General features: G+C 44.9%; 1 protein-coding gene across 7 annotated transcripts in view; it reads left to right on the top strand.

Moving 5' to 3' along the window:
* Positions 1-13,270, top strand: part of FAM49B (family with sequence similarity 49 member B) — a 106,080-nt gene that overhangs the window by 91,513 nt on the left and 1,297 nt on the right. For all 7 annotated transcript variants that reach the window (XM_019528159.1, XM_019528162.1, XM_019528160.1 and 4 more), the window contains 6 exons: positions 22-158; positions 4,509-4,586; positions 4,709-4,825; positions 6,757-6,836; positions 8,003-8,129; positions 9,401-9,471. In XM_019528159.1, the coding sequence (XP_019383704.1) occupies positions 22-158; positions 4,509-4,586; positions 4,709-4,825; positions 6,757-6,836; positions 8,003-8,129; positions 9,401-9,471 (610 nt within the window). The remainder of the gene's footprint in view (positions 1-21; positions 159-4,508; positions 4,587-4,708; positions 4,826-6,756; positions 6,837-8,002; positions 8,130-9,400; positions 9,472-13,270) is intronic.

The following is a 13,270-nucleotide window of genomic DNA, read 5'->3' as shown; positions in this document are numbered from 1 at the left end:
TTTTTTTTTTTTGTCCTTTAGAAGCAGCATTGCGAGGTCTGTTGGGAGCCCTGACAAGCACTCCATATTCGCCAACACAGCACCTGGAGCGAGAGCAGGCTCTTGCTAAGCAGTTCGCAGAAATTCTTCATTTCACACTCCGATTTGATGAACTCAAGGTACATTCTTTGGTTTGAAGTAAGGTAACGACCAAAAGGAAGCCAGATTAGGGTCTCTTCCACATACTGCCACAACCTGTCTGTGACATTGGCTACATTTCTTAACTGTTCGGTTTTACAGATGAGGATCTAGTCCAGTATTTATTTCAGATGTTTGCTTAATATTTGAGATACTTAAAAACCAGTGGGCTATAGGTCATGAAAAAGATGGAACATTTTCTATTATGAAAATCACGGAACTAAGTGCAGCTGTTAAATATCACTGGAATGTGGCAGAGCAGTGGGGGACACAGGTATGAGATGTATGCACACAAAAATGGCTTAAAGCGTAATTTTTGAAGTCTCCTAGCTTTATCTAACTCTGTGCAGGCTTTCCCTTAGTCTTATTAAAGCATCAAGCTAGAGTAGCCACAGGGAACTGAAAATTCAGCAGAGAATTAGAATCTCACACCTTTTCATTGAGCCAGGCCCTTTTTCATTAGATGCCAGCAGGAATGAAAGTGGAGTGTTGACAGATTTAAGAGCCCTGTAAATTGGCTCCGTGCCAATGTACATTTCTGCTAGATTAAAACATATACTTAGGGTAGAACTTTAAATCCTTATTTTAGTTGTATGTAGGTGAGTAGAATCAAGACAAGCTCCCACAGGGAACTGCTATCTCTGATTCTGTTTGTACCACGGTTTGAACAAAAGAGCCATTCCACAAAGTCCATAGTTGCTGTCATACAAGGAATAAGATATAATAGTTCTCTTGTCTCTTGGGGCAGGGAGGGTGAGTGGGGTGGGGGGATGGGGACAGTAGTCCAAAAATACCTATTTGACTTTTGGCTTTTTAAAATAATTAGTTAGACCCCAAATCATTCCTGGTCACAGAAGAAAATAGTTGCACAGCTGAGTGTATTTTCTAGGTATGGGATTATTGTGCAGGGTTGCTAAAACAGGGCAACCCCATGGTATAAATGTACTTCTTCATTACAGGGTGAGGCTTGTGTCATTGTGATTTACCTCCTTGAGTAAGTAATCCCACTGCAGGAAAATGTGCAATGGCAGCTTGCTGCCTTTTTCCTGCACATGTTCTACACTTCCTACTCCAGTCCCATTCCTGATTCCAGGAAAATTATATTTTGTGTACAAAACTAACATTTGTGGGTGTGAACAGACATACCACTCAAACTGTTACAAGAAAGTACCTGGTTAGAAACCAAGCTGTCATTGTCCCAGGTCAGAGGTGTCTTCACATATATTGCTAAGAGTTCCAAGGACAATGTTCCCCGTTTAGGTATTGCAGTGAATCATACAATCATAGAAGTCAGGTCGGAAGGGACCTTGTAGATATTCAAGTCTGACCTCCTGCCTGGGCAGGAGAAAAAACTGGGCTCAAATGATCCCAGCTAGGTAGGCATCAAGCCTCCTCTTAAAGACCCCCAGGGTAGGAGCCAGCACCACTTCCCTTGGAAGTTGGTTCCAGATCCTAGCCGCCCCAACTGTGAAGTAGTTCTTACGGAACTACCCCCAGCAGTGGGTAGTAGTAGTCTGTACTCAACCCAGTTGCAATTTTATGCTCCCCTTTCTCTCTCTGAAATCTCTGTGGTGGTACCTTGACTAGAAGTATCCAGATTTGTGTGTAGGGCAGGGGACCTGTTGAAGGGCTAGGTGCTCCAGAGCTGTTGTGGCTTTTAAAGACACTTTCTTCTGATCCACTCATCAGTTTACTTCAGTTCCAGGGAACTGGCCCAGGTTCAGTGCATCCCAGGCTGATTTGGTGTGGGGGTGGTCAGGAAGAAGCTGTCTGGACCACTGCTTCTGTGTGCCTAGGACTGGGACTCTGGGGCCCCAGCTCCTTGAGCAGTTCTGCTAATTATAAGAGTTAGTCGATTTTCCTTTTATTGATTACAGTGGAATCCTTTAGATAGCTTCCCCCGCCAGGAAACATCCATGCAGGCTTCCCCAACCCAACCTAAATATATCTGGGATGCGGGGAGCCCTGGTCAGTTGCCACCAGTGGAAGGAAATTGACCAGATCTGTAAGAAGGGCTGAGAACTGCCTGTAGCCAGTGGCACCGGTCAAGTGGAGGTTGAGACAGTAGAGCTCTAGCTTTATACTGGAGCAGCAAGTTGCCATATGGGGATTGGTGTGGGCTAAGAATGAGGAGTGGTACAGTGTGGGATGCTTAGAGGACCAACCCCATACCAGTTGTAGAAATCTCGGTATCTGTATGTAACGCAGAACTGGTTCAAAATAATACTTGATTATCCAGGTATACTTTTGAAATGGTTCTAGAGGTTTAAACTGTTCTAAACTGGCTTGTATATCCAGACATTTGCAGTTTAAACTGCATTTAAACTAGTCTGTATGGCAGGGTTGGCAACCCCCAGCATGCGTGCCATTAGTGGCACACGGAGACATTTTTCCCAGCATGCCAGGAGGCACACAGAGAAATTGTTTATTATTATTATTATTTTTTTAATTTGCTGCTCTGGGCTGTGCAACCACAAGTCCCAGCACCATGGCAGGCACCGGGGCGGAGCCAGAAGAATGCAGGCTGTCTGTGTTCTTCTGCCCCTGCCCCCTGCTCCCAGGCTGCGCCCTCCAGCCCAGCTGGCCCCTGGAGGGAGCTACCTAGGCAGGCAGACACCCTGTCCCACCCAGGGCAGCACTGAGGTGCCAAGTGCTGGGGCTGAGCAGTCGGGACAGGGTCTGGGTGGTGTGGGGGGAGGCGCCGTGGGCAAGTCAGCCCGGTCGAGCCCTTAGGAAGGTCGGGGCTGGGCAGGAAGTGGGGGCTACCTTGGGGCTCTGCAGGATCAAGCAGTGGTGGGTAGGCAGGTGGGAATGCCCAGTGGCACCCATGGTGGAGCCTGGCCCAGCCCGTGCAGCTCCTCAGGGATGGGCTGCAGCCACCCTGCACACGTAAGGATGCTGCCTGGCTGGGGCAGGATGCTGGGCTTGTGGGGCTTCCCTCTCTGGAATTGGCCTCCTTGCACGCTGGGCACAGCGCAAGCAGGACAGAGCCATCCCCAGTGCAAGGGCCTGGCTGCGGGAGCCCCCTGGAGCCTGAGAACAGTCACCACGGCTGCCTCAGCCTGCCCAGGTCCCAGCCTTTCCCACCCACAACTCCCCTCAAGGGGCCAGGGCTACGGCAGGCACTGCACAGAACCTCTGTGCTGCAGGCTTCCGGCTGGCTTGGCCCTGAGCACCGGTTGCTGCAGCTGTTCCAGAGCCCGGGGGACAGCCTGTGGCTGCACCTCCCATTCGCAATGTACCCAGCACACAGACAGAGGAAGCAGGGAGCTCCATGAGCGCAGCGTCCTGCCCCATCCAGGCAGCATCCCTTCGTGGGCAGGGTGGCTGTGCTCCATCCCCATGGAGCTGTGTGTGCCAGCTGGGCCCCACCTCCAGTGCTGCTGGGTCCCCCCCACTGTGGCCTAAGTAGTGGAGCCCTGGGGCAGCCCCTACTCCCTGCCTGACCCCAGCTCTACTCCAGCTGCATCCTTCCCAAGGGCCTGGCCAACCCAGCCTGCCTGCAGCAACTCCCCTGGTGCCTGCTGCTCTCTGCTCCTCTTTCCCTCATCACATGTTTAACAAGAAAAAAAAATTCACAAGTACAAGGCAGTTCATGAAGTTTTATTTATTGTCATCAGGTTTTGAATTTTTCGAAAGCCTGGTATTTACAGTAAAAAACAAAAAAAAGCAACATTAATGATGATTATTTGTGTTACACATGCAGTGCATCCTGCCATGTACCCCTCTGCCCCAGTTCTGTTTTTGTGGTGTGCTGGCACTCCGGCACCTTACATAGTAGACATTGTGGGTTTTTTGGCACTCCAGCCAAAAAATATTGCCTACCCCTGCTGTATGGTGTCTTACTGCCCCCTGTTGTATTCCTGCTGCTGCTCCCCCCTCCCTCCTTCCCCATTAAAAATTGGCCATTCTGTCATAGTACACTTGCATGCATCTGTAACCCTATGCATCCACATCCCAACAAGTTTTTGTGTTAATGCTCCAAAAACCAAATTGCTTGGGTATTGGTACAGTAGTCTAAACCTAAGAGAGTTAAACTGGCAGGATTTCCTCTACCTCACAAGCCCAGACTCATTAGAACATCTGATCTTCCTCTGAAGATTAGCTTTTATTCTGAAAATGTAAGATTGCCTGTTCTTTGTTATATACATGTCATAAGTACTTCTAAAGCGCTCCAAGGCTTGCAAGGCGCTGGGCTTTCTGTATAAACCCAGTGACTTAATTGGAAGTCTGATATGCTCCTCACCTCTCACTAGCAAACCTTCATAAATTTGCTTTCTAGATCCTGTTTTGTAATATGTCACAAATATATTCACTTCCATATTTTTTAGATGACAAATCCTGCTATACAGAATGACTTCAGCTATTACAGAAGAACTTTGAGCCGTATGAGGATTAACAATGTCCCAGTAGGTAACCCCTCCAAAAATGGAGAAAACCCTCAGCACTGAATTGTTTTGTCTTTATAGTATTCTTTTTGTTTAACATAAGAATCAGTTTGTTGTTGATTCTTATACCTGTTTTCCTCTAGGCAGAGGGAGAAAATGAAGTAAATAATGAATTGGCAAACAGAATGTCTTTATTCTATGCTGAAGCAACACCAATGTTGAAAACCTTAAGTGATGCGACAACAAAATTTGTGTCAGAGGTGAGTATCTGTCAACTGGTTTTTCTTTACATTGGATGGTGCACCTTAAAATGTGGCTTTGCTGTGAAGAATAATTTCAGCCATGTTACAGGTTTCTGTCCTGGCGACTTTCAGAAGAGATTTTTCACAGATTTAATTTACAGATCAGATGTACTCATTTTGTAAAAATTAAGTGTTACAGCCAGTCATGTACATTTTTTTTTATTTAAAGAAAGGACAGATTCAACTGACCTTCCAGGAGATATGTGGCAGGTGTCCTATAGTAATTCTGGCCTGGAAAAATCAGTAAAAACATATTTTGTTCAGGAAAAGTGCAATAGACAGCTTGTGGGCTTTTTGACAGTGACTTTACTGGCTGTAGCCATAATTAATTTAAAAAGCCTTCTTAAAAGGCAAAGCAGTAGCAAATGAAGAAGTGTGTGTTTGTGTATGTGTTTTTCCTGTGTTTGAAATGGAAAAGCAAATTAAAGAAAGCTCCATGTTTGTTCACATGTGCGTATCCATGTGATCGTTCACTTCTGATTTGTTTTTTGGTTTTTTTTTTCAAGATCCCTTGAGTGTTTTCTTCTGATGCCTGTAGTTGAATGTACTTACAAAAAAGAGAGACTTTTAGGTTAAAATAAATCTTTAACCTGTATAGTATCCTAGAGTGAAAGTAACTTCTTACTCTTTGTTCTGGAACTACTCATTTAAGTATCTGACATACAATCCACAACCCCTTGATACAGTGACTGTTCTGTTCTTATAGCTTTCCACGTCTTGACTTTTGTGCCTTGTAACTCTAGCTACTTCCATAAAAGATTTTTCTTGCCTGGAGAGTGGATGCGCTGCCAGAGGCATAACATCCGAAGAATGTGTCCTCTCGCCATGCCCTGCCCCACAGCTCCCTCTCCTCCTCCCATCCCTTCCGGCTTCCAGACAAGGCAGCACTCAGTAGCTGGGCAGCATGTCATGGAATGCAAGGTGTCTTGGGAATCGTAGTTCTCTAAAATGACAGTGGAGTTTTTTGCTGCCAGGGGGAAACTTTCGCCCTGTTGTTTTACTGCCAACACCCATGTCAAAAGAGCAAAAAAAAAGTTGGTTTTGATGGCAAAAATGAGAGTTGGTTTCCCCCATAACAACAGCAAACTCTACTGCTGCTCTACAAAACTACAATTCCCAGAATGCCTTGCTCTCTATGACATACATTGCCTGCACCAACTGCTTCCTGCAACCATTGGTGCAGGCAGAGTGTGGATGGGAGGGTGAGGCTGCCCTTCCCTGTCCTTCTGGCAGCCCTCTCCTTGAGTGGCACCTGGGACACCTGCACCACCCACCCACCTCTCACGCGGTGCGCTACTGACGTATTTTGTGCTCTTTTCACTGTAAAAGTGCAAACTTTTGAGTTTACCTGTAAGCTTTCCTTCCAAAAGACAAAGTTGCACACAATTCAGGTAGCAATCAATGAACAGATCTTCTGCAATTTCAAAAGTAGTTTTTGACTTTAAGCTTTGAAAAAAAATTGCCTTTTTATTTTTTCACTCTGTACAATTTTTTTAATGTTTATTTTAAATGAATTGTCATTATAAATATTGCAGCAGATAATCTCCAGTTAAATGCTGTTTTATCTTTCAAGGCAGATTTGTTTCCTCTCTGAATGGCATGTCCATTTAAGCTCCTTGCTTAAATAACAGAAGAACAAACTCCCCAAAAATCAATGCTGAGTCAAAATGAAGTGTACAATAAAGAAACTAATAGTGGAGGGAGAGTCGATCACTGTTCAATCACTGATATTAAACTGTAATATTATATTTCTTTAGATGAAGTACTAACATTTCTTTAACTAGGACACCAATTCTGATGCGTTTGCTGACCTGGAATTGTGATAGGTTTTTATACTATAAAATTCTTTCTTGATGCACCATGTAAGAACTCATTTCTCCTTTTCACAGAATAAAAATTTACCCATAGAAAATACTACGGACTGTTTAAGCACCATGGCTAGTGTGTGCAGAGTCATGCTGGAAACTCCGTAAGTATGAGCTGAATTCAATTCTTAATTTTGTTTACCAATGACCTAGAGGCCTATAGACAAACATAGCCTAGCCCATAATGCTTTAAGACAGAAAAATAAATATAGATAAATCAGCAAATTAGGAAAGGCATTACTTGTTAAAATCAAATTCCCTTGCTAGTCTTGTTGTGATTAACTTCTCATTTAGGCTAGCTGCACAAACGACAGTTTTATTTCTCTAAGAATACTTTAAAGTTCAGAAGTAGAGGGGAGTTTGAAAGCTAGAAATCCTTTTGGTACTTTTGTGAGTGGTTTTGCCTCATGTATAGTTCACAAAAATGTAGAAACTGAGCACAACTGCCCGAGGGCACATTTTGAGAGATGGCTTAAACAATGCATATAATTGATCTTTCCTGGGAGTTTGGGTGAGGTAGGACTGTATCTAGCATGTTTACTTTCACCTTTCGGTGTCGAATATTCAGTATGAAGACTGCTAAGCTTAAAGGCTGTAGCTGTAGAGTAAATATAGCAAGTGGTGGCTATGTGGAAGAAAAAGCAAAACTCCTATGCTTTAAGTTTTTAAAATCCATTTGTTTGCGGATCCTTAACAAGTTGCTAGTGATATACCTGTTAGGGTATGGGGGAACGTATGTCCTTATTAACTGAAGAGCAGCAAGGGCTGGGGTTGGCTGAAGACCACAGTATTTGTGTGTGGTGTTGACAGCTATGAAGAAGGGACTCCCAACTTTTTATTTATGCTGTCCTTAAGAGCAGCTTAAACTGCTGATGAGCAGCGCTTAAGCCTCGCTCGTTAATTTTAGACAATACCAATTTTTTGACCGCAAAAATCCTGGCCTGCTTGAACTGGGAACAGATTACACCAAAGGTCTCTGTTTGGGGAGTAAGATTTTTTGTTTGTATTTGTTTTGTTTTTGCAAAAGAATACAAGAAAACTTACAATTTGAAAACCTAATACTAAGAAAAATGGTTGTTATAGTAGTAGGATACCACTTTGGCTTTGAGAGAGTTGCTGTTCCAAACTATAAATAATAGGCTTTGGGTACGATAATGTGACTTCTGTGTTAGGACTGGGTCTATTGTTTTCCAGCATCAAATGTGAAAGTCTGATATGGTGTTTAATCAATCAGTTATTAACATTATATTTGTCTGTTCTAACATGACAGTGAATACAGAAGCAGGTTTACAAATGAGGAAACAGTATCATTCTGTCTGAGGGTAATGGTGGGTGTCATCATACTCTATGACCATGTGCATCCAGTGGGCGCTTTTGCCAAAACTTCAAAAATTGATGTAAGTGTGGTGCTCCCAATCTTTGTATTTAATTCTGTGTACACTACTTATTCTTCGTCTATCTTGTGGTGATTTTTTTCAGTATGCTAATTAGTAACAAATACACATCCTTTGAGATGCTCTTAACTAGGGTATTGAATGCAGTCATCCTACTGTATTGCCAATACAGCAAGAATTCCATCATGTACTTTGAAGTACACAAGCAAATGTATTTTAAGAGGAAAAGCCAGAAAAGCAAGTTTTCAGTGAAATCTAGCAGCATCCAGAAATATACATCCTTAGAAGTGCTTGTATAATTTTAATTAAATATTGGAACGTTTGACAGATCAGCAGCCCAGGGTGGTACAGCCTATTCCCACTGTTCCATAATTCTTCTACTGCCATTATCCTAACTGATTTACATGTCTTCTAGCCTTTTACCTTCCTTTTGTTCTGTAATTGAAATGCACAGCCTGATGTACTGTAAAACCTACATATTTAAATATTTTCTCAGATTTAAAAATAAATATTGCATTACACTGGGCATAGGGCAGGAGTGAGCAATTATTTGGTCTGGAAGGGCCACTTAATGAGTTTTGCTGAGTTGTTGACAGGCCGGTGGGGGAGGCAACCAGTTGATCCTATCCAGCTGCCACCAGGAGCCTGAGGAGGAAGGGCTGTGCCCTGCGCTGCTCCATTCTGCTGCAGTCAGGGCCAGGCCAAGGATGCATAGCACTCAGACTCCTTAGCTCCCCGCTCCCCCAGCTTCCTGCTGGTGCTGCACAGTCCTGGCACTGCAGCCACTGGTGGCCAGGCCTGCATAGGACAGGGTATGATGCAGTGCACCAAGTAGCCATCCTGCTTCCCTACCATAATGAGCTGCTGTTGCTGCACTGACCTAGGAGGGTAGGGGGGAGAGGGGAGGTTGCCCTGGGCTTAGCCACCCCACTACCCCCCTCCTACATGGCCTGTGCACTCGCCTCCTAGCACATAGAGACAGGCAGACATCAATTGAAAACAGTCTTTATGATAAAAATCTCCCTTCAGATCCACGCAGCAGACTTTGATGTAGATACTCCACTACGTGTGACTGTGTGGAATTCCTTGTCATAGCCCCTCACTAGATGACCAGTTTTTCTTTAAGGGGTGACCTCAGAATACTGAATGTTTGCTATCTGTCCAGCATCCAGACAACTAGCATGTACAAAAAGGAATCTAGAATATATATGAAGCAACCACTTTTTGTTTGGGGTTTACCTGATACCAAGTGTTTAATTTGTTTTCACTTCTAGATGAAAGGGTGCATCAAAGTCCTTAAGGACCAGCCTCCTAACAGTGTAGAAGGCCTTCTAAATGCTCTCAGGTAATTACTTTTCATTTGAAATGGTTTTGAGCTTCTTTTTAAAAGGGACTAAGCATATTTTTCTATTCACATAACAGATGAGGCTATCCTTTGTCCCAGATACGTCTTATTTCTCTTTCAGGAGTTAAGTTTCTTGGTACGTGAAACAGTCTCTTGGACCCATTCATTCCTTACTTATACTGGCATTTTTTTGCAAGGGACTATCAGTTGTTAATGATAGCTTTTATAGGTTTTTTTGCATTGTGAATAAATACATCTCTGGGAAGTACATTGAAACGATCAACCTTCTTAGTTAGGCTTTCCCGGCAACCAAATGGCATGTTATGACTGGCTTGCTGTATGCTAAAATCATAGAAAAGAGGGTTGGAAGGGACCTCAGGAGGTCATCTAGTCCAACCCCCTTCTCAAAGTAGGAGCATTCCTAACTAGATCGTCCCAGCCAAGCCTTTGTCTGCCTGGGTCTTAAAACCCCCAAGGACAGAGATTCCACAGTCTTTCTGGGTAACCTGTTCCAGATGGTAGCAGGATGCATTTGCATTGACCCACTTTCCTCAACACTAGTCAGTAGAGGGATATAGTTTAGCAGCTATTTTTGTTATTTCAGGCCCTCTCAAAATTCACTGTTAATTCACTAACTGAAGTTAACTGAAATTTGTTCTCTCAACACAGAAAGCAATATTAGCTCAGGTAGTGATCACTGGTTTATTACGTAGAATAAATTAACAGAATAAATTGAAATTGGGGTGGAGGATTAACAGTTGCAGTAAGGAGGAAGAACCGCTATGTTGGACTAGAATAAGAATAGTAACTATAGAAATCAAGATAAACAGTAATAATTTCAAAATAATCTTTATAAATTGATTAGTTTGTAGTAGCTTTCAGAGGTCATGTTGTTTTCAGAGGGGTACATCTTACTCTACCATTTACCTCTGTTAAATGTTTCCTGGAGTAGTTTCCTATTTTAAGTACAGGAAAGGGAAGCAAGTGTAAATATTTGCTTGGTACTGCTACTGTAATAAACTGACTTCAGAATTCAGACATTCTGGAAGTAGCTTTCTCTCCAAAATTCCCTAAATCTGTACTCTTCACTCAAGTAGAGCATGAGCTTAGTCCGTAATGCAGTGGTTCTCAGCCTCATTTGACTTGAGGCACCCCTCCATAACTCTTATGCATGAACAGCACCCCATTTACCTCCTTGCAGTGGGGGCAGGGATAAGCCTGAGCCTGCACTTAGCTTTTCACACTTGCTTATCTCTGTCGCTGATCTGTCTGGTAGGCACCCCTGGAGCCCTACATTTCTCCCTGCTGTCCTGCAGCTTGTCCCAAGGAACAGACCAAGGTTTGCTCTAAGGTAACTCCTTGCATCGGCAAGCCTTGGCTCTGCTGTCCTTATCCCAGACCCTGCAGCTGCATCAAGAGAATCTCTGCCAGCTCCTGATAGCTTCCTCTTGGGTTGTGAATGATTTTTAGGTCCCCCCCTTCCGTAGAATCGGTAAGCCTGGAATATCACTTGCCCTGAGATCATGCCTTATCACAAGCAAACAGTAAGGTAACAAACAGCAGTATTCTATACAAGGCAAGAGTTATACAACAAAAAATGACCAGATACTTTGAAGATCAAACAAAAAGACAAGTAAAGCTTCGCCCTCTCATTTGGCTACAACTTAGTTGTTAGTTGCTGTTTTCAGAGATCAGCCTTCCTGATGAACCTGCCAGCCTTGACTGCTGGGAACTTGGACTCCAGCAAAGCCTGGGGCATAATCCCAGGACTATGACTATCTCATATATGGCCTTAAATACTCTCCAGGCCAGCCCCTCCTTTTCACCCACCTCTCCCCCAATCAGCATTGTCCCAGTTGCTGAAATTCCCCTAGCTCAGGAGTGGGCAAACTACAGCCTGCAGGCTGGATGCAGCCCGCCAGGCACTTTAATTTGGCCCATGGCGCCCACCAACAAATTGTGCCCCACCCAGCCCATCTGCCCACCAGGGTGGGAACAAGGCACCTATGCCCACCCCCAACATACCCTATTATGCCTTGCTCCCACCTTCGTGGGCAGAAGGGCCGAGCCCTGCTGCTGCTGCATGCTTCCCCGGCGTCCCCCTCCCTCTGTGCAGCAGATGGGGAAGCTGGGGCCAGGGACGGGGCTGCAGCTGAGAAGGAGCGAAGAGCTTGGGGCTGGGGCTGGGGCTGGGGCTGGCAGCAGTGTGGAGTCTTTGCCCAGGGCGGTGACTGCAGCATGGAGCTTGGGTGGGCAGGGTGTGGGTGTAAGCGAGGGTGAGGGAGATATGGGGAGCCCTCCCATACTCTCCTCCACTGCCCACCCCCCCCCATGGCATGCAGTGGGAGCAGCAGCAACGTGGGGGAGCCAGCTCCAGTGCCTGGGGCTTCCCTCCTATGCTGTGCAAGTGCCGGAAGCACTGGCAATAGAGACTGCCTGGCAAGGGCTGTGCTCCCTGCTGCGATGTGCAGCACTGGCTGGAGCTGGGCACCAGTGCCCCTGCCTGCTGCTGCTCTGTTGGGGGGGGGGCACAAATGCCACACACCCACACTGCAGTGTTGCTTGCATTGAGTGCAGGAGAGGACAGTGTTTCAGGGCCACACACCCACACCTCACAAACACCACACAACCCCCCAGCATACCCTGTACTCCCCAACACAACAGCCCCACCATCTCACAAACTCCCCCCACCATGCACACAATATAAAACACTAAGAATTTATTTTTGAGTTGTTATGCAGTCTCCACTATGTACACTACACAAACACAGATCATGACAAAAATATTTTTTGTAATAAAATTAAAATGTTATAGTAGGTATTTTGACTTTTGGTGTATGATTTAGTATTTTTGTAGCTCTAAGATGGCAGCCCCCCCATCCCAAAAGGAGTATTTCTGGAGGGCAAGGGGAGGGACTTCCGGTGGCAAAGGCCAGGGGTTGGGGTGGGACTTCTGGTCCCAAGATGGAGACCAGGGGGCGGGGCTACTCATGCAGCCCTTGATAGCTAACCAAACCTCGTTAAGTGGCCCTCCGCCCAAAATAATTGCCTGCCCGTGCCCTAGCTGATGACCCGTTTCTCTGAGAAGCCTTTGCTATTGTGGGGCTGGTCGTTGCTGCTGTTCCCCCCCTGCCAGGCAAACAGTACCTTGGGTGCCCGTCCCAGCAATAGTCCCTTCTGCCTGTGTTCGGCAAGGGTGATTGCTTTTGCCCTAGTAACCAAATGGCAAGAGATCTGTAGCTAGTTTGCCTCCTCCATTTTTCCTTAAGTCTGCATCTCTCAGTTTCTTTGACTAAACTATGTCCCTGTATTATAAAGATATACATAGACAGCATATCATAATCTATGCAGTGATAAAGGAATTCAGCACAACATCAGCTTTTCAACAAGACTGCATGCACCGTAGCAGTAAAACAAACTCAAGAAAACATGCATGACAATCCCACAAACACCTCAAAATACAGTGAGGTTTATAACAATCCCCTTACCGCCCCCTGATTTGAGAATCACTCCCGTAATGAGGATTTTAGAACATACTAAATAATAGTGTAACAGTCTCTTATGCACTGGCACTCCTCACTTCTAGCATGTTTAGTCTAAATGGGATCAGCGGGTTCCCCAAATTCATGTAAGGATCCATTAAAATTCCCCTTTAGTAACAGGGAGTGTTGTTTGGTTTAGTTTCTTTATAAACTGAACTTTCTCAAGAAAGGAGTCTGAACTGTTAGAATAGAGTAACTTGCAATATGTCTTGCAACCCTCTGGGAAAGGTTTACTGCAACTAAAAAAAAAAAAAAAAA

Source organism: Gavialis gangeticus, unplaced genomic scaffold (assembly GCF_001723915.1).
Source record: "Gavialis gangeticus isolate Ggan-Ray unplaced genomic scaffold, GavGan_comp1, whole genome shotgun sequence".
Taxonomy (NCBI): domain Eukaryota; kingdom Metazoa; phylum Chordata; order Crocodylia; family Gavialidae; genus Gavialis; species Gavialis gangeticus.
This window is presented reverse-complemented; position numbering and strand designations above follow the sequence as displayed.